The 22,115-nt window shown below is 34.8% G+C and overlaps 4 protein-coding genes across 5 annotated transcripts; 3 read left to right on the forward strand and 1 right to left on the reverse strand.

Moving 5' to 3' along the window:
* Positions 1-1,527: 1,527 nt before the first annotated feature.
* LOC141705920 (rab GTPase-activating protein 22-like) lies at positions 1,528-7,811 on the forward strand. The gene is made up of 5 exons (XM_074508785.1): positions 1,528-1,722; positions 4,481-4,616; positions 4,700-4,749; positions 5,846-5,899; positions 6,257-7,811. The coding sequence occupies exons 1-5, from the start codon at positions 1,592-1,594 to the stop codon at positions 7,458-7,460; spliced, it is 1,575 nt and encodes a 524-aa protein (XP_074364886.1). The 5' UTR covers positions 1,528-1,591; the 3' UTR covers positions 7,461-7,811.
* A 1,560-nt stretch (positions 7,812-9,371) lies between these two features.
* Positions 9,372-11,766, forward strand: LOC141705921 (syntaxin-71-like). Of its 2 annotated transcripts, none has more exons than XM_074508786.1 (9): positions 9,372-9,533; positions 9,936-10,061; positions 10,204-10,363; positions 10,476-10,561; positions 10,719-10,787; positions 10,879-10,923; positions 11,021-11,083; positions 11,164-11,240; positions 11,393-11,766. In XM_074508786.1, the coding sequence occupies exons 1-9, from the start codon at positions 9,378-9,380 to the stop codon at positions 11,403-11,405; spliced, it is 795 nt and encodes a 264-aa protein (XP_074364887.1). In that variant the 5' UTR covers positions 9,372-9,377; the 3' UTR covers positions 11,406-11,766. The 2 variants fall into 2 exon arrangements, with proteins under 2 accessions (XP_074364887.1, XP_074364888.1); XM_074508787.1 differs by having other exon boundaries at positions 11,413-11,766.
* Positions 11,767-17,137: 5,371 nt separating this feature from the next.
* LOC141689086 (uncharacterized) lies at positions 17,138-18,142 on the reverse strand. Its single transcript, XM_074493266.1, has one exon. It carries the CDS (start codon positions 18,140-18,142, stop codon positions 17,138-17,140), a length of 1,005 nt encoding a protein of 334 aa, XP_074349367.1.
* An 818-nt stretch (positions 18,143-18,960) lies between these two features.
* On the forward strand, positions 18,961-21,289 carry LOC141707352 (zinc finger protein GAI-ASSOCIATED FACTOR 1-like). Its single transcript, XM_074510477.1, has 3 exons — positions 18,961-19,408; positions 19,493-19,889; positions 20,215-21,289. Exons 1-3 carry the CDS (start codon positions 19,282-19,284, stop codon positions 20,981-20,983), a joined length of 1,293 nt encoding a protein of 430 aa, XP_074366578.1. The 5' UTR covers positions 18,961-19,281; the 3' UTR covers positions 20,984-21,289.
* Positions 21,290-22,115: the final 826 nt, after the last annotated feature.

Raw genomic sequence — 22,115 nt, forward strand, 5'->3', positions numbered from 1 at the left:
TTCATTATTAAATTGGTAGTACTGGATCATGACTATTAATAATATAAATAAGCGTAAGAGACTTTTTATCCAAAATTTTAATAGGAAACATATTAAAAACATATCAACATATTATAAGAATAATGACCTCATGCTTTGGTTCTGAGGCTCTATTTGGGATTGCTGTTAAAAATTGCTGTGCTGTTAGAAAAAGTGTTGCTGAAAAAAGTGCTGTTAGAAAAAGTGTTGTTGAAAAAAGTGCTGTTGTAAAAATCATATGACTGTTTGGTAATTTTTTGATACGTATATGTTTTGATGCAAAAAATTAAAAATAATGATGCTTTTGGTAAGGTTTGATGGTGAAATCAGCATCTGCTTCCCGCAACAGCCGAAAAGCAGCTTTTTCTAAAAGTATGGGGGACTTGCTTTCTCTAACAGCGGCTTTAAGCCAAAAACACTTTTCCAAAAAGCCGCTTTTAAATTTTACCAAACAGTTTTTTAACTGTTTTTCAGCGAAAAGCCGCTGCAACAGCAATACCAAACACACCCTGAGTCCCGTGTACAAGTAAAGCTCCTTCTCTCAGAATTTCTGGATCCGCCACGGAATACAATGATACAACCGAAAATAAAAAATGGCTTAATATGGGTGTTGGCCCCAAATGTCACTTTTTTGGGGCAAATGGCCCTCAATGTCACTTTCTGAATAATTGGCCCCAAATGTCACTCCAAAACGGAGTTTCGGGTGAAGTTTTTTTTTTAATGAAAAACGGAGTTGCGTGTTCCGTTTTGATGTTTTTTTCCAAAAAAAAAATTTGAAAACGCAACTTCAATTCGTGTTTACGGGGGCAAAACGCTATCTCAGGATGAGTTTCTCATATTAACTCATTTTGGATCTGCGTTTTGATTTTTTTTTTGCATCCTGAGAAAAACTCGGTTAGAAACTGCGTTTTTACGAAAAACTCATTTTGAAAAGCCATTTTTATATCCATAAACTCAAGACGAGACTGCGTTTTTTACCGAAACAATTTATGAAATTGCGTTTTCAGCAAAAACTCGGTTTGAAATCACGTTTTTCAAGAAAAATACGAAACGAAACCACGTTTTTTTTTATTTAAAAAAAAATAAAAAAAATTGTTATAGAAACACTCAACACGATACTGCGTTTTTCGTCTATTTTTAAAAATTTCACCCAAATCCCCGTTTTCAAGTGACATTTGAGGCTAACAATTCAAAAAATGACATTGAGGGTCTTTTAACTCCAGAAAGTGACATTTGAGCCTTAATTCCTTAATATCAACATATGGGTGAATGAAAGCATATTTGTTGTAAAAAAATTGTAACAAGTTATAAAAATAAAAATTAATATTTCAAACAACATCAAAAGTAACAATATAAAAATTTACCATGATTAAAAATATGCATGTATCGTAACTATAAAGTCAGAAAGAAAATTATTAATCAATTTATATCTGTGAAAATAAATTACTGTAAAATTATAATATTATTTAAAGTCGGAAGAAAAATTGAATTCATCCTGTTTTGGCTCTCTAACAAACAGCAACACAAAACGTGATGCTCTCTCTCATCTTCTTGTTCTTCACCTCCGGCGCTAATGTTATTACGATACCTCACCGTTAAATTCTCCGACGTCCTCTCCGGCGGCAGTGCTGATGCCAAATTAATTTTCACCTTTACTGCCGTTGTCGGAATCGCTATTGCCGCCGCTGTCTTCTACAGTAACAGGTAAAAATAAAATGACAATAAAGAAATTAATAATCTTGGCTGTCGAAATTTTATATTATTGAAATGCTTTTATTTATCCAAGTATATATCGATATTTTAATACATGCATGCTTATTAATATTTAAGTTTGAATGATTGTATGGAGTTATGGTTGAGAACTATTTTGTTCGACAGTAAATTCCTTTATTTCGCCAGATAATTTTACATCATTTTTTTTAATCATCTCGCAAGATGATAAGAATTACTTTCCTTGGTAATTGTTAGATTGGAAGCACTAGCTGCACGACAGTAGCATACTTGCACCGTAACTTGTAAGATAATGTGGACTGGCTAGGCTTCTAAGAATAATGTACATTACAATTAGCAAAAATAAATAAATAATGTACATTACGTGTTTTTTTTTAAAAAATTGTTTTTAGAAGGACATAGGGCAAATGTGCAAGATAATTGTACTTATAGCTTTGATGATACTAAAATTTTGACCAACAAGTACAATTGATGCTTTACAGATTTATTATGCATTTTATGTTTTCGGTACTGAGTTGCTATTGTTCTCTATAAGCCTTCTGTAATAGTTCTCATGTCTAAAAATTAGTATTTGTGGTTTAAGCAAAAACTCTTGTAACTGAAAATTTGTGTTTCCGCCATGAAAGCGTCACGGTGTGGCTAGGCAGATGGATTGGAGGTTGGAGTAAGATGAAGATAATTAGATGTGGATAGAAGGATGGCGGATGGTAGTTAAGAAGATCAGTAGAGTATAATTTTTTCGTTATTAGATATTTGGCGAAGGATGTGAATGAGAGGAAGAAATCTAAATGGATGGACTCTCATCTTAAACTTGTGGCTTGTGGAATGAAATGCACGATAGACTTTATATTATTGGTTCCAACCAACTAAACACCAAGCTAATGTTGTTTTCAGTTCCCATTGTTCTTGTAAGTAGCTTTGCACATTCTATTTCTCCATATGATCACTCCATCTTCATCAATTTATCTATGTCAAACTAATTTTCATGTTCTGTTGTTCCATTTGCATCTCTCCTATGAATCTTCCGCTCTATTGTTAAGGAGAAATGGAAATGGCAACTCAGGCCAATAGAAGAGCATAGTTTTATGAGATATGCATTTGAGTGTATGTAGAAAGGAATGATCTATCAACTGACCAATTCAAACAACTCTGATCTTAGCCTAAAAGTGGAGGAGGCCAGTCCCTAATTGTGAATAGTATGTTATAAAACTCGATTGCATAACACAGGGTCATTTTTTTTTGGATTTTCTTTAGGAACATGTTTAAAGAGGTTTTGCTCGATCTTTTCTCAAGCTTATTCCAAAAAATATGATGCGGATGAACAGATTAACAACATAAATGGTTAGATACGGGAATACAAAGGAATTTTGGGATATAGAAGTTAATGGAAAATTTCCAGGGAACTCCTCATAACTGCTTTGCTAGTTGTTACCAATGTTCCATGATCAAGTATGATGCATATGTGAACCGATGTTATAGGTAACCACACAAAAGATTAGAGGAGACGTCGATTGAATAATTAGGCAGTGTTAAACCATTATATCTGGAACAAAGAACAGATATATATCTTGATATTTTGGAAATATAGAGAGAAGAGGATCTCCTAATCAGGCTATGTTTATTCATTTAATTAGTGGTCAAAGGACCTAACTACTTGCCAGACAAAATTATCAAACTTTCAGTTTAGGTATATGCAGAAAATGCATATTACATACGAGTCCTTGCAATTTGTTTATTTGCTATGGTCCTGAAATTACATCAAGTCAAAAATGTCAGTTTCAGACTTTAAGAATGTTATATGCAATGTGATAACTACTAGAGTTTATGAAATATATTAGCTTAGGGATTAGCTAGTTAATATTCCCTATCTTTTGGTTTATCATTTGCCTCTACGTACATTTGGGGGGATTTGTTTGACCTTAATTCATTCTATGGCTTTTATCTTCCAAATAAACTTGCATGCTTTTAGCTAAAATAGCATCTCAGAGAACTATATTTGTTGTGATTATTGGACCTTAACGATTTCAAAAGCTTTATACATCTAATACCGCGGGGGTAGGGGAGGGGGTGTTAAATGTATGCTGTTATGGTCAGGTAAATATATACCATCTTTTGATGAGAATAAATACCAAAACTAGTATAGATCAGTCCTTACATTTGTGGAATGTCCGTTATTTGAGGTTCTCGCTCAGGAAAAAGAGGCAAAGAAAACATGTGGTGTGGGAGGTTTCTAGATAATATTTAACGTGGCAATTTCTTGTGAATTGGTTAGGTGTCTTCATATCAGATCCACATTCTATAAGAGATCTACAATTATAGAATTATTAAACATTTAAATTGTTGTAGGACTGTAGGTATTCTTAATCTGGGCATAGTTTTTACTCTGGAACTTCTACTCAGCCATAATTGTTTAGTAGGTAGTTCTTATAGCTGCTTAATATTTCAAAAGAAGGATTATTGATGTAGATTGTAATTTAAAATTATGCTGCGTGCAATCAGTTGCACACGAGTATATACACTGGTGCAATGTGATGACAGCGAAATATTTTTATTGTAATATCAACATATAGGGGAAATAGAATTTGTTAGAAAGACTTGAATTCAGTTTTTGATACTAGGATTAGTTATCAATTGTCATACACTCTATTTGATATTGTGAATAGGGTTTCATGTGTGCGCGTGTGTCATGAATAGCATGTAGTGCTTGCGTTAAATTTCACCTGAATCTCAGGGGTCATCTTAAATCTCCATGGGCTCTATCAAAAAGAAAGAAAGCCCTGTCAACTGAGCAATGGAGACTTCTGTTTACACTGGAGGGAAAATTTCATGATGAAGGAGTTAGGTTCTTGAAAACAGTCCGCAGAGGGGTAAGTTCATTATAATTTGTACATGAGTCTCTTCCTTTTATGTCTACGTGACTGCTAAAATTTCGACATGGATTGTGATGTAGGGTGTCGATCCTGGTATCAGGGCCGAGGTCTGGCCATTCTTGCTCGGCGTGTAAGCAATATCACCTTCATCTTTTTCACAAACTTGGCATTCTTAACTGTAATTGTATTAAAAAATATGCATGTAATTAAGTATAAAGTTTATCAAATGATGGCAACTCCCAGTCTTGCACGCAAGCCATGAAGTTGTAAATTTTCCTATATAATTGTAAACTTGCAGTCAAACTTGAACTATCTTTACAATTAGCAGTGTTTTCCTTTATCATGCCTTCGAACAGGAGTTCTATTGGTTCATTTCATCTTAGTTCTACGTGGATATGTCCATATCATCGTATTTTGATTGTAGATTAATATAGTAAGTAGACACTTTTTAAAAGTATACATATATTTCCCCAATATAACGGAAAGTTTAAAGTTTTCCTGCATAACCATTCTTTTACTCCTTTCTCTTCATAATTTAGTAGCTTGTTAAATAAATAATTGAGTAGTTTTTATATTACAATAGAAGGCTTCAGTTTCTCGGTGTGGTCATGTCAATGTGCCATGGCCAGCAACGATCTGCACCCTGTTCCATGCTAATCTTTTTAATCACAGCTTCTAACGTTATATAGTCAAGTGTTGTGTCAATGTTCTACAGCCAGTAATGATTTAGAAACACTTCCTTGTCAAGCCTTTTGCAGGCTTGTGCTTTATATTCTAGAATAGACTGTCAAACATATAGTTTGAGATTAATTATTCAAGATTTGCTGGGTACTGACTACTGAGACTAATCTGACATCTATACCCTATTGTGATTAAAAAGTACATAAAATTAAGTCCCTGTAATATTAGATTTTGTGTTATTACTTTTTCTGAATTCTTTATTTGTTTCGCTCTTGGATATATTTATGCCTGTTGGAAATGATATTTTTCCTTTGCCTCATGTAAATCTTTGTTGGCACCTGGAAGTTGATGTTTAAAAAAAATTCAGAGAAAGACAATGAAAGATTAAACCAGTCGTCGTTACTTATATCTGCTACTAGTGCCCAATGCTCCGTGCATGAGTAACTGTTTAAGATCATGTCACATTCAAAAAGTTCAAAGAAAAAAAAAGAACCAAGACTTTGACGACTAAGCTAATTTTGTCTCTTTCATTTATTTCATTGCAGCTATGAATTAAATAGTTCCGAAGAAGAAAGACACAAATTAAGAACCAAGAAGAGGTAAGCTTCCAACTTCATTTTCCTTTCCCATAAGTTTTCAGTAATTTGAAAACAGGTTTAATCCTATGGAAGTAGTCCATCTGTTCTCAGTTACCTAATACTAGCATCGACTGTTGAAAGGAACTAACATTGCCAAAATCAACATTAAATCAACCATAGACTAGGCAGTTATCAATGTTGAATAAAGTACTGAAGACTACTAATTAAAGTTTTTATTTCCACTCCTCAAGTTTTAAAATTGCATAGAATAAGACAGCTCGAATAAATAATATATATTTATTACTTAAATATGTGGATATATTCTTCTTGGTGTGCTTTCTAGATGGAAATGCATCTGATATACATTTGTGTTTTCAGAAAGGATTATGATAAGTTAAGGAGCCGGTGTCAACAACTAATAGAGTTCAATTTGAAGGTCAATGAAGTCAGAGTAGCCAACAAGAGTGGAAATGACAAGAAATATAATCATGCCATAGTTTCTACTGACACTAAAGAGGTCAATAGCAGGGAGTCCCCTAAAAAGGAGATGAACCCTTCCCCTGATTACCTGGATGACATCTCAAGCGCCTTGCTGGAAACCTCCAAAACAGAGTTAGATGTTAATACTTGTAATACCGGGTCAGTAAACTCTGACACCTCTGTTGAACAGAGTCAAACTTTTACCTCCACAGAGAGCACCAAGGAAAATGGTACTGAAGTGACATCCAAGGAGAATGTTTCCAATACAGCAACTCATTTAAAATTCACTAAAAAAGAAGATTTTATCACTTGGCAGCAGATCATTCATGTAGATGCAATTCGTGCTAACAGAGAATGGATAGCATATTCTCCAACACTGGCTGCAGTATCAGATGAAAGGGCACGGAGTTTTGCCGAGGCCGTTGGGCTAAAGGAATATGATAAACTTGAGCCATGCATGATCTTTCATGCTGCTCGACTAGTTGCTCTTCTCGAAGCTTATTGCCTATATGACCCCGAAGTCGGATATTGCCAGGGAATGAGTGATCTACTTTCTCCAATAATAACAGTGATGACAGAGGACCATGATGCTTTCTGGTGTTTTGTTGGTTTCATGAAAAAGGCTCGGCATAATTTTAAGCTTGATGAGGTGGGAATCAGACGACAACTGAGTAAAGTATCTATGATCATAAAATGCAAAGATTCTCAACTCTTTCAGCACTTGCAAATGCTCCAGGCAGATGATTGTTTTTTTGTGTATAGGATGGTAGTGGTTCTCTTCAGGAGGGAATTGACGTTTGAGCAAACAATCTGCCTCTGGGAAGTAATGTGGGCAGATCAGGCAGCGATTAGGGCTGGAATCGGGTATTCTGTGTGGAGCAGAATAAGGCACTTGGCCCTGCCAACAGAAGATCTGTTGCTTTATGCCATCGCAGCGTCTATACTGCAGAGAAGGAAACTGATAATAGAAAGATACAGTAGTATGGATGAGATAATGACGGAGTGCCACAGCATGGCAGGACATCTTGATGTATGGAAGCTCCTAGATGATGCACATAACTTGGTGTTCAGTCTCCATGACAAGGTAGAAACTCCTACTTGATGCAAGATGTGGCAATACCACAAAGTATGAGTTGTGCATATTTTTCAATCTTATTGCGCCTTCGATTCTCAAGAGTTATGGGTGGTATACTGGAATTACGTCATATGCCAAAGATCGAAAAATACAAATTAGTATTATATGCTGCTATTTTTGTCATTGTTTTGCTGCAGTGTCAGCTTGATGAAGCTCCTTGTTTCCCAAATACTTCCATTACAAGTTTGGCAAACCTAAGAATCTAACAAGGTCCAGGTGTAGTGAACTTTTTCACACTTTTACTCTTTTAGGTGTAAACTTGTAGTTTTATCTCTATAGACTTCTAGACACTTTTTTTTTAATATATATGAATTATATTTAGGCAATTATTTTAGAGAAAATTCTCTTATATATAGATTTTGTGTAGATGATCATGGATTTTACTAGAATTTCATAAATAATTAAAAAAGTGTATTTCATAAAACATAAAATCTAATTTTAATGTAGAATACTACTCACATAACAGTTTTTTAAAAAAAATTAACACTTAAAACATGAACAAAGAAATTGATTTTAAATTCGATCCTATTGTAGAATCATTTTGAATAAATTATAAATGTGATTTTACTCCGCAATCACTTTGAACTATTTCATTAATTTTTACTAAATTTTTAAAGAAAAAAATATACCGGCGTCTATAATGAAGTCTTTACTAGAATGCTACATTTTACAAGTATAATTAAATTATACTTATTGGTATAATTATAGACAAGGACATTAGTATCTTATGTGGTTTGACACCCAACATGAGGTTTTCAAGTTGTTGCCTGGCATTGAAGTTGTCATGGCACACACAAAGGAGTTGTTTGGTAAATTTGAGGGATTCTCTTACTATAATGATCGATAATGATCCCGCTAATACTACTTCCAGATTGGTGGATGTTCATGTTTTTGATGAAAGATGTGGTTGCTGGAGATATGTTTCAAAATACTTGCTATCAGTACTCAGGAAGCCCATGAAATCAACTGCAGGCTTGTCAGTCACATCTATAAGTGCAATATTCCTTTCATCTCGATCGTGTCCCCTTGCTCGTATAGCTATGGTTACATTGAGATTCTTTGGTCTAGTGTATGTCAAGGGAATGAACCCGATGCATTTTAATGAAGTTATATCTGATTTATTGGTTATCCATAAAGGTTAAAGAAGCATTTAGTCAATAACTTATTGGTTATATTTGAATGAGTTGTTTTATCTTTCAATTCCAAGTAATTCAGGTGACTATGATTGCAATTTTATTACCAGTTTTGATTTAATGATATGTTGGATGTGATTGCAATTCCATACCAGTTTTGTTTAGAGATGCTCTTTGCTCTCTTAGATGCAAATCAAAGCAAAAACCAAAAGGGCCTTGTTAAATTGGCTTATATGACAGTATAGTGATTCATTTCTTTCGTCATTTGATGTTTGCATAGTATATGCAGCTACACTGAGTTGGAATCGAAAAAAGAAAGAAACTATTTAGCATTTTAAAAAAGATTACCATCTCAGTACTAGAAGAAAGATTAGCTAGTCATCTAAAAGTGTTAGATGAATACACAACATGAGATCACAAACTAATACAAAACACACACAAAGCTAAACAATTATTTGACAAAGCCGTGATCACGCGTTATTCAAATTTCACTTCTATTTTTATTAATTCTCTAATGCCATGAATAAAATCAGGATCTAGAAGGTAAAATCTTGAATTATTACTGTATTATATTTCGATATTTTTATTCAAGGACAGTAAAGTTGTTAGTTCCTATAATGACTCCCGCCAAGGACTTATTCAAGCCTCCTATTCGTATGGATGACGCCTTGTTTATGTTAAGACAGATCAAACCATTGCAGAAGGAGAGAGAATAAAAATTACATACACTCTATCTCTTAAAGAATTAAAAATGAGTCTGTTTGACATTGTTTTCAGAATAGATGAAATTTGTAAAAAGTACGATAAGTATGACATTGACAAACAGCGAGAACTCAATGCCCATGGTAACGATGCCTTTGCTCGCCTTTACGCTACTTTTGAAGTTCAGATTGACTCCACTTTCCAGGTTTTTTTCATTTTCTTTGCATTAACATGTGTGATCGTTCAAATACAAACTAATTTAGTGTATAAATGACAGAATCTTGATTTGTATTAGTGAAATAAGTGATTTGTAGTACTGAGATGCTGACTTAATAGTACCGTTACAGGGTAAATATGATGGTTTATTATATTAGCATACAAATAAAAGTATGTTGATTTATATAACTGAGATGGGTAATTTGTAGTACTATGACCATAATTATCTGTAGTACTATGACCATAATTAATTGTACTACTGTAAGCTGCGACGGTGATTTGTACTACAAGAAGCCAATGATTTGTAGCTGTTTAGTGAACATGACTTGTATACATGATGTTGGTATGCATATACAGTGACGTTTGTTGTTACCTTGATTTGAAATTTCAGAAGGCGGAGATGGCGAGTATGGAAACAAATAGGGCTAAATCTGTAGCAATGAATGCTGAGATTCGTCGCACAAAGGCACGCTTACTAGATGAAGTTCCTAAATTGGCTAAATTATCACAAAAGAAGGTTCGTTTTAAATAAAAACTAAGAATGCTGCTTTAGCTTAACAAACTACAAACAGTGACTTGGATTACTGCAATCAATGATTTCTATAACCAGGATAACTTTCTGAGGTAGGATTTGATTACAAAGTATATAACCAACACAGGTTAAAGGGCTCTCAAGAGAAGATTTAGGTGGTCGTAGTGATTTGGTTCTGGCATTGCCAGAAAGAATTCAAGCAATTCCAGATGGAAACAGCGCTGCAGCAAATAAAAGTGGAGGCCGGGCTTCATCATCTGATAAGAAGCACATAAATTTTGAAACAGGTGCTTCTTGTTGCTAACTCTCTTTGTTCAGCTTGTAATAATTGAAGAGAGGGGATTTTCTTAGTTCTTATTGATGGTTCTTACTTATAATATCATTGTTATATCCTTGTAGATGGAAACTTTACTGAAGGATATTTTGCTGAAAGCGAAGAATCAAGTCAGTTTCGAAATGAGTATGAAATGAGGAAAACAAAACAGGTAGATCACTCTCCTTATTCCTTGTCAATAGGTGCTCTCTGTGTACTAGTACAATTTTAATAATATGTGTTTTGTGCTTATAACTTGTAATCGTTTTGTAGAGATTTTGATTCACTATTGTACATCCTCAGAAAAGGTTCCTTGATATGCAATGCAGGATCAAGGTTTGGATGTTATATCCGAGGGTTTGGACACATTAAAAAATTTGGCCAATGACATGAATGAGGTTGGTTCAACCTGTTCATACTCTCCTCTTTCTGTTTTTTTTTTTATGTTTCAAACAATTAGGCTAAAACATACCGCTGAATCTTGATTAGGAATTGGATAAACAAGTTCCACTAATCGATGAAATTGAAACAAAGGTCCAAAGTTCTCACCTTTTTACTAATTTTTATCTTGGCTGGAAAATTTTGGAAGAAAAAATACAGTAAATATTAATGGTTTACCATTGTCTCTCAGGTCGATAAGAACTCCGCCGCACTCAAGAATACTAATGTCAGGCTTAAGGAACAACTTCATCAAGTAAGTAGATTCATTGGATGTTGTACATGTTTTATCTAAGAAGTCTTCATTTCCCTATCTTCTTTGATGTTTACATTCAGATAAGATCGAGCCGAAACTTCTGCATCGACATAGTTCTGATGTGTGTCATTCTGGGCATTGCAAGCTACTTGTACAAGTAAGCTCTCATCACATATTTCTGTTAACAGAATGAAGATCGATGATTGTATGTGAATGTTCTGGTTCACTTGTTATTTTGCACTATTACGAGACACAAACGAATCTTTACCGTTGAAAATAATATAATATACTCCATAAATTTGATTGCAGTATATTGAAATAAACTTTAGGTTCTGATAATGATTGTCCCCGTTGGTTCTTTCATCCATGGTGCTCCCACAATGCCTGTTGAGACCAGGCAAGTTTGTTGTGCTCCCAAGCTTGTTCCTCTTTGTCTGGAGTAGTATTATCTACTATGTCAATGGAATGGCATATGACAGTTTGAAATGTTGCAAGTAGTCAGTATATCAATGCTAACAGCTTGTGACTGATCCGAACCAGCACTTAGGATATATTGCATGTTTTTTTGAATTTTGAATGTACTAAATAAATCATGTGTATTACCATCAATTTGAGGAATTTTTTAACGGATAGATGAAATTCTAAAATAAATGAAATTAAGCGTGGACAGTTACGTGAGCGAATTTTGTTGTGAACAGATAATTTCAGCAATGGTTGCTAGGGAGTCGAACTATGATTACAATTAGATGAAAGTTTACCCTGTCAGCCTTGTCAATTATCAGAAAAATAGATGCTACAAGCTAGTAGTTTATAAGGCACTTATACAGGCCTAGTGTAAGGCTGTAAAGTCATAAAACTTTTGTTGTTTGATGAGCTTTTTGGGGATGGAGCTTAAGATTCTATATTCTTCTTTACTTTTCTCATCGTTCACCCCCTTTGTATCATTTTATTAACCCTAACAACTTTGAATACTTTATTACTAACATCTACTAAAATTAAACAAGTCTTACAAAAAAACATCAGTTGAAGCACTACTTTTTCTTGTTTTTTTTTTTACTTGTTTTTCCCTTTGACACACAAATTTCACTTAGCACTTGCCGCTAAAACTCTGTTGGGAAAAGATGTTGATAAATTAAATCCGTAAATTTAGAAAAAGGAGATAAATGTGGTTCACGTTGATCTCGACTTTGGAAGGAATCCCAGTAGGAGTGAACCTAAGTGGTTGATAATTGTGCCTCTGTTTGTTACTGAAAAATTGCTTAATGATCTTTCCACTCTCAACACACCAATATATCTATTTCTTCATGTATTAACATTTATTTTTGTTTCTAAAATACCAGAAATGTTCCTTTTTAATCTTGAACTGCCCGGTTAATAAATGTTTTTTTTTCAGCGGTCCTTCAATTTTTATCCCGGTCCAATATTAAAAAGATACGTTTTCAGTATTTCAGAAAAAAAAACGCTTTTATAACATAGGGGCACCTGAATATATGTATATATTGATACAAATTTTAAGGATCAAATGGTCATTAAACCTCAATAAAATGCAAAAATAATGCTTGACATTAGATGCAGCAACCCTCATATATCATTTCCAGGTAACAAAATATTTAAGAATTGCAAAATGCAAATACAAATTGAACTACAGCTAAAAACCAAGTTCCGGTGTTAAAAGGGACGAATAGTATTAAGCGATCATGATGACTTGAGCTCTACTAGTTCAGTAATCTTTGTCCGGCATTAGCTATGTACTTACGGCTTGTTGAGAACTACTATACTCCTTAAACAAATGCCCTACATCTAATTAACCGTCATCTCCAAAAACATGTCAATTATCTCCTACGGCTAACTATCTATCTTTTGAAAAATTTCTAATATTTCTTATTAAAGAAAGTAAAAAATAAAAATAAAAAAATTATAAACATACAAGAGTATACAATTATGAGATCCGGTTCACGTCCATCAATTTTAGACAAATCATCACTTCTCTGAATGGAAAAAAAATTATCATTACAAAAATATATTGTTTATTGTAATATCCTAGCTATAAAAGAACAACCGGAGAGCTACTAAATTTAACAGAAGGAGGTAAGAAGCTGAGCATAGAAAGAAAGCTCGGGTGCATCTTTTTTCATTACTGAGTGTGGCTATTTATAGCCAATGTGAATTTGCAAGAAGCCAAGAACATTAAATGCATACACAAATTCTACTCCTATAAATCATAGCCCTACTATTTGATTCATTGACCACATGCATGACAATCACTATATTACAACACTCCCCTTTGATTGTCATGATAGTGTGGATCATCAATTGCCTCGTTAAAACCTTGTCAAAGAAAAACCCAGTGGGATAAAAACTTTAATGAAGGAAAAAGAGTACAATCTCCCCTTGGAAGAAAACATCAATCACTGGAATTTTGTTGCAGCATATTCTTGAGTCGACGCATTCCAATGTTATGTCGCAGCTTTGCAAAGGTTGAATTTGGTAATGATTTTGTGAATAAATCTGCAAGGTTGTCACATGATTGAATTTGTTGTACATCAATTTCTCCATTCTTTTGAAGCTCATGAGTATAGAAGAATTTTGGTGAAATGTGCTTCGTCCTGTCTCCTTTGATGTATCCCTCTTTGAGTTGATCAATGCATGCAGTGTTATCCTCAAACATAACAGTAGGACTTCTCGTGATGTCCGGCAATCCACATGATTCTTGAATGTTCTTGATAATAGATCGCAACCAAACACATTCTCTACTGGCTTCGTGAATTGCAATTAGTTCTGAGTGATTTGTTGAGGTTGCCACTGTAGTTTGCTTCGTGGATTTCCATGAAATGGCTGTACCGCAATATGTGAATACATATCCAGTTTGTGATTTTCCAAAATGAGGATCTGACAGATATCCAGCGTCTGCATATCCAATCAACTGAGATGTCGAGTTTTCTGGAAAGAATAACCCAAAATCAACGGTTCCACGAAGATAAGGAAATATATGCTTGATCCCATTCCAATGTCTGGCCATCGGAGCAGAGCTAAATCTAGCCAATAAATTGACAGCAAAGGCAATATCTGGCCTTGTATTATTCGCAAGATACATAAGTGCACCAATTGCTCCAAGATATGGGATTTCAGGACCAAGAACTTTTTCATCATCTTCTCGTGGTCGAAATGGATCTTTATCTGGTTCTAAAGATCTAACCACCATTGGAGTAGTCAACGGATGAGATTTATCCATGTAAAATCTGCTCAAAACCTTTTCTGTATATGTAGATTGGTGGAGGAAAATTCCTGATGACAAGTGCTCGACTTGTATACCAAGACAATATTTTGTCTTCCCAAGATCTTTCATTTCAAACTCTGTCTTTAGATATATGACAGCTTCATCAACCTCTGTAGCTGTTCCTACAAGGTTTAAATCATCCACATATACAGCAATAATCACAAAACCAAATTGTGATTTTTTGATAAAAACACATGGACAAATTTGATTACTAATATACCCATTCTTTTGTAAATAACGACTAAGTCTGTTATACCACATACGACCAAATTGTTTCAATCCATACAATGATCGTTGAAGTTTAATGGAGTATATATGACGAGGTTTCTTGAACTCATCCATTTTTAATCCTTCTGGGATTTTCATAAAAATATCACTATCGAGTGATCCATATAGGTATGCAGTAACAACGTCCATAAGACGTGTTTCTAATTTTTCTTTAGATGCCATACCTAATATAAAACGAAAAGTAATTCCATCCATTACTGGCGAGTATGTCTCATGATAATCAATGCCAGGCCTTTGAGAAAACCCTTGTGCTACAAGTCGGGCTTTATATCTCACAATTTCATTCTTTTCATTTCTTTTTCTTATGAATACCCATTTATTCCCAACAGGGTTCACACCGATTGGTGTTTGGACAACAGGTCCAAATACTTCTCTTTTGCGCAATGAATTTAATTCTGTTTGAATTGCGTCTTTCCATTTTAGCCAGTCTTTTCTTTGACGGCATTCATCCACACTTTGTGGTTCAGGATCAGAATTTATGTCGACATCCAATGCCGCTGAATACACAAATACATCATCGATTATGGCTTTACTTCGATCCCATAATTTCATATCATGCACATAATTTATTGAAATTTCATGATTGTTTAATCCCGAATCTTCAGGGATGGGAATCTCTTCAGGAGATAATACCACTTCGGGGGTATTTGCTTCTTCTGGAGCATGTGCCACTTCAGGGGCAATTTTCTTTGTCTTTCTTTTTCTTGGTGCAACATCTTTCGCACCGACCGGTCTACCACGCTTCAGGCGTGGCTTTGAATCTGTAACCAATTCATTTGTACTTGATTTTTGAATTGGTATATCTACTCTAGCTGGAGTATTTACTGCAGGTATATGAGATTTAATTACATTTCTATAATCGTTAAATGCGTCAGGCATTTGGTTTGCGATATTTTGCATATGTATGATTCTTTTAACTTCAAGTTCGCATTTACCGGTACGTGGATCTAGAAAATGTAACCCCGATGCATTCCATGTTATGTCAGGATTAATCTTATTCACATGTTTATCTCCCCCTAAGGGAGGAAACAAAGATTCGTCAAAATGACAATCTGCGTATCGTGCAGTAAATAAGTCTCCAGTTAGTGGTTCAAGATATCTAATTATAGATGTTGAATCAAAACCAACATAGATACCTATTCTTCTTTGAGCTCCCATCTTCGATCTCTGTGGTGGAGCAATCGGTACATATACAGCACTTCCGAAGATTTTGAAATGAGAAATATTAGGGATTTGACCAAGTACCATCTGTAGTGGAGAATGTTGATTATAGGCAGTTGGTCTAATCCTTATAAGATTAGCAGCATGAAGTATTGTATGACCCCAAATAGATGTAGGTAATTTGGCTTTCAATAACAACGGTCTTGCAATAAGTTGAAGTCTTTTGATAAAGGACTCGGCTAACCCATTTTGTGTATGTACATGAGGAACTGGGTGCTCAACTGAAATTCCTACAGACATGCAATAGTCAACAAAGGTTGCAGATGTGAACTCACCGGCATTATCTAAACGAATTGACTTAATACAATGGTCTGGGAATTGAGCTCGCAACTTGATTATCTGGGCAAGTAATTTTGCAAAAGCATCATTACGAGTTGAGAGAAGACAAACATGAGACCATCTAGTTGAGGCATCTATTAGTACCATGAAGTACCTAAATGGACCAGATGATGGGTGGATCGGTCCACATATGTCGCCCTGTATCCTTTCTAGAAAACTTGGACTTTCAAGCTTAACTTTAGTAGGAGATGGCCGAGTAATCAATTTTCCTAAAGAACATGCCGAACATGGAAGGTCATTTTTAGAAAGAACTTTAAGATCTCTAAGAGGATGTCCGGTAGAATTCTCTATAATACGACGCATCATAGAGACTCCAGGATGACCTAATCTTTCATGCCAAAGGGTAAATGATTTTGGATCTATGAGTTTGGAAGCAATGACATTGTGTGACTCAATGGTTCTGATTTTCATCATATATAATCCTGAGGAAAGTGACTGAAACTTTTCTAAGATTTTTTTTGTTGCTAGAATTAGCAGAAGTAATAAGGAGATATTCTTTACCAGCCTCAGAAGTGGTTTCGATGTGAAAATTGTTAAATCTGATATCCTTAAAACTAAGAAGATTTCTAGTGGACTTACTAGAAAATAATGTATTTGGAATATGTATGTGTGTACCATTAGGTAAGACGAAACTAGCTTTTCCAAAACCTTCGATTATATTAGATACGCCAGAAATCGTTCCAACTTGAGCTTCAGTTTTGGTTATATGGGTAAAGTATTTTTTATTTTGTAGAATCGTATGAGTTGTACCACAATCAGCAATGCATATATCTTCAGAATCCATTCTGTATATAATTAAGAAACATGATTTATTTGATAAGAACATAACACATTACATAGATAAAATAAAGCACACAGTACGCACTAGTAACTATAGTAATTCAGACCATTAATGCTCATTCCTCCGGTTACTAATAATTTTATGAAAACTAATCCTCAGCCTCCCACATGGGAGTTTCGTTAGTCTCATTAGGACCATTAACGCTTATTCCCCCGGTTGATATTATAAGAGAATCATCTAAGTTGTTGGCAAAATTGGTTTCCACCATTTTCCCTTTTGATCTTTTAGATGACTGATATAAATCAACAAGATGTTGTGGGATATAACAATTACGTGACCAATGCCCTTCCATTCCACACTTGTGACATAAATTGTTAGTTTTCCCTCCTTGTGGTGCCTTTCTTTTGCTCTGTGTTTCAGGTTGCCACTTCTGGTGACCAAAGCTATAATAAGGACGAAAATGCCCACGACCACGGCCTCGTCCACGGTAGCGACCATGGCCTCGTCCACCTCTATGCCCTTTTCCACGTACATTCTGCTGGAATGTCGTGTTATTTACTTCTGGTAAAGGGGCAGATCCCGTTGGACGGGATTGATGATTCTTAATCACCAATTCATGATTCTGCTCGGCAACAAGGAGGGTTGAAAGGAGATCCCCAAACTTGGTAAACTTGCGCTCCCTGTACATCTCGGCTAAGTTGATATTATTGGGATGAAAAGTGGATAATGTTTTGTCGATCTTTCTTTTCTCAGTAACAATCTCACCACACATAATGAGCCTAGAACTTATTTTGAATAGTGCTGAGCTATATGCCCGAACACTCTTAAAATCTTGAACCCTTAGATTAGCCCAATCATTTTCAGCTGCAGGTAGATAAACTAGTTTCTGATGATCGAACCTATCCTTTAGATTTTCCCATAAAATAAAGGGATCCTCGACTTCTAGGTACTCAGATTTTAGATCTTCATGCATGTGGTGTCGAAGGAAAATAATAGAGGTAAAATTTTCTTCAATTGTGGATGTGTTTTCTGCCTTTATTGTGTTGCCTAATTTCTTTGAACCCAAATGCAACTTTACATCTTGTACCCACGATAGATAATTCTCCCCAGAAATGTCCAATGCAACGAACGACAAGTTTGTAAGATTTGTCATTTTAATCTGAATTTAACACCAAAATTATTAACTTAAATTTTCAATATAAATATTACATACAATCCTACTGAATCTGGTGCGTTAACAAGTAAGCAATAATAAATGTGTACATCATTATTATCATCGATATTATAAATAGATCTATATATAAAATGACAAATGGATTTTCACCCGCCATACGGACGTCTGCGTATACAGGTTATATCCAACCAATAATATATTTAAGTGGAAAATCCTGCATAAGTTAGTTAGGAACAAAAGAATTATTATCCGATAGGCAGGCAATTTATAAATCAAGGTTCCCACTATATTTCGGTATTACCCAAAATTATATGGTACCGTAAATAGGCGGTGCTCCGGCCATATGTAGTTAAAATATTAGTAGAGGGTGTAACCACGTCTACTCATATATATGTACATTTAAATAAAATTATACCTTCTCAGTTCCGGCAGGGCTTCGTGCTGATAACGTATTGTAATATCCTAACTATAAAAGAACAACCGGAGAGCTACTAAATTTAACAGAAGGAGGTAAGAAGCTGAGCATAGAAAGAAAGCTCGGGTGCATCTTTCTTCATTACCGAGTGTGGCTATTTATAGCCAATGTGAATTTGCAAGAAGCCAAGAACATTAAATGCATACACAAATTCTACTCCTATAAATCATAGCCCTACTATTTGATTCATTGACCACATGCATGGCAATCACTATATTACAACATTGTTGTTAATTCTATCGGCAGGAATTTTTCACATACAAATGGTTAGGGACCAGGACCTTACAATTATAAATTGCGTGTGCGCGATAAACAGTGAAAGATCGAGAACTCAATCAAGTTGAGAGAAAAGGGAGTAAAACTATATTCCTTTTTAGCTAACTTTGAAAGACTATTTTTTTCAAGATTCAAATAAAAGTGAGGGGAAGACTTTTTGAGATTGAATAATTGAGATGAGGGGGCTGGTCGGTAGACTAGCCTAGTCTCATAGTAATAGGATGATACATCCCAACTTGTCTACTTTAGTCTGGTCTTATACAACTTAAAGGCTGTAGTAACATCAGCTTGCTAGCTACCAAGGCACCAAAATTGTTGTAGAGCATATCAGTTTTCACAGGACTTTGATATCAGATTCAGCTCCAAAATGATGTCTCCTGATGGCCTTTCATCATCTACACAGTTCATTCAACAACCAAATCCAACTTCAAACCCTAACCCTACTTCCACTCCATCTGCAGCTAAAAGAAAGAGAAATCTTGCAGGCACACCAGGTAAGTTTACTTTTATTTATTTATATTTTTAATGCGATTGCCTAATTTGAATATTTATGCTTCAATAATATTGCATGGGAAAAGATCCAGATGCAGAAGTTATAGCTTTGTCACCCAAGTCCTTGATGGCGACAAATCGGTTTCTTTGCGAAATATGTAACAAGGGTTTTCAGAGAGACCAAAATTTGCAACTGCATAGAAGAGGTCACAATCTTCCATGGAAGTTGAAGCAAAGAACAAACAATGAAATGAAAAAGAAAGTGTATTTGTGCCCAGAGGAGAGCTGTGTCCACCATGATCCTTCGAGAGCCCTCGGAGACCTGACCGGGATAAAGAAGCATTACTTCAGAAAACATGGAGAGAAGAAATGGAAGTGTGATAAGTGTTCAAAGAAATATGCAGTTCAGTCAGATTGGAAGGCCCATAGTAAGATATGTGGGACTAAGGAGTATAAATGCCAGTGTGGAACACTGTTTTGCAGGTATTCAAGTCTGTACCCTCAACACTATATTATAATTATGTTCAACATTTTCTTTCTTATCTGATTTTTTTTGGTGATAAATTAAATGCTCTTAACTAGTACAAATATATTGTAATGGTATCTCACTCTACAATTGAGTGTAGCTACTGCCTACTAGACGACCAGATTAAGATAAGATGTACGCAGACCTTACCTAAATAATTAAGATTGGGGGACCTTAAGTTAGAGTAGTAGAGATGCTCATGTCAACTCAAATTTTAGTATCATTGCATCTTATGAAATGTTATTTTTTTTAAGTAATGAGATTTGTTTGTATATGAAACAGGAAGGACAGCTTTATCACTCATAGGGCATTCTGTGATGCATTAACAGATGAAAGTTCAAAATTTAATCTACAAGTTCCATCAGCAACTTTGAATTACAGAAATGAACTAATCAACGGCTCATCGCTACTAAATACTCCTCAATCCACCGAAGACATGACCCCGTTCCCTGCAATGTTGGGACAGGATGTTGGTGCTTTTCAATTAAATAGTCAGCTCATTGACAACAATTCTACTGTGTTATCAGAGATAATTCAATTCGCAAATACTAGTACAAATATGTGTGGATCATCATCATCATCATCATCAAGAGCACTAAAAGAGGAGAAATCAGACAACGGAAATATGGGGAACATGGCGAATTTAATGTATTACAACAAGGAAACAAGCAAGTCTCACATGTCAGCTACAGCATTGCTACTAAAAGCAACAACAATGGGATGTGCAAGGAGCAATTACCCAGGGATGTTTGCCAATGGGCTCGCTTTCATGAACAACAACGAAATTAGTACCATGGATGAATTACTAGAATCCGATAATGGGATTATGATGATGGAAAGTAACAACAATCAGAGTGAGCTGCATGGGAAATTATTGAGTTGCGACGAAGAAAATATGACTAGAGATTTTCTCGGGGTGGGTCGGAATGTTAATAATAACAGTAGAAGTAATTATAGACGGGTTTTATTACAACAGAAGGTTGATAAGTATGGTTCGGACATAGACATGAGGCAGTGCAGAAATAATGGTACCAGTACTGAAGAACATTGAATTATTTGCAAGGCTTAATAATGAGGGAGGAAGGGACGAGGAAGATGAAGATTAGTTTGTGAAGACTACAACACAAAGAGGAAAGAGAGAGGTTGAATTGAATTGAGAGGGACCATAAGCTACTGCATGTCGGAAACAAGAGACTTGACAGACAGAAAGGAACATGCCAATCACAAGCCCACAAAATAATACAAACAGATAGCTATATTATATTATCTATTATATGTGCCACTCATGTGTAGGTAAAAAGGGTCCTCTTATTTACAAACATATATGTGTATAGTATATATTTATTTGTTATATTTGTATATGTTCTTGGAACATAATCGATGGACTGTGGTCAGTGATGAGTGGTAGCTGAGTCACTGACTAACAGGTTAGAGATGCTACCCAGCTTTAAATATCTCAAGAGATAAGCTGCATCTGCATTTTTTTCCTTGCTCAAATTTGAGATTTTTAACTATATTTTTGTAATTTTTAAACAGCTAGCCAAGTCAGCCCAAAATATCAACTTCAATTATTATATTTTTTCGTAAATGTATAAATGAACTGAGTACTTAAATGCTAGCTGCCGCTTCTCCAATATCAACACTTAGTTAACAATTATTTTCATCTGATATAGTAAATTGTGATGTTGTTGTTTTCAGAAATGCCGGTTTAGTTTGAATCATTTGAAATGTTTTTAATTTCATATTTAGCTTCAAAAAAATTAAATTATATGTGTTAAACGTTCAAGAAACACAAATCTATCTAATTATTTTTAATATGTTGTTTGTTTTACAATCTGGTTGTATCGGTAGTTGGTGATTTGTCCCGTTTATATTATATTCAAATTAATGAAAACTGTTTTTTATTTGTAAAAAAAAAGATTTTTTATCAAATTATTTTATTGCATTACAAGCAATGTCACATTAGAAAAAACAAGGTCAAAATCTTATGCAAAATCGATTTTAGTCAATAAACGTCTCACTAACATGTCACCAAAGGCCATAGCAAAAAAATTAAGCCATAAACTTTAAATTGCAGAGATTTAGAGACTTTGAAAGCTTATCTAAATTTTGGTATACTGGGAAAATATAGAGTTTTCAAACTGGAAAATCTCATGATAATTCGTCATAGTTCATTCCTAGCA

This window comes from Apium graveolens, chromosome 2, assembly GCF_009905375.1.
Source record: "Apium graveolens cultivar Ventura chromosome 2, ASM990537v1, whole genome shotgun sequence".
NCBI classification, from domain to species: Eukaryota; Viridiplantae; Streptophyta; class Magnoliopsida; order Apiales; family Apiaceae; genus Apium; species Apium graveolens.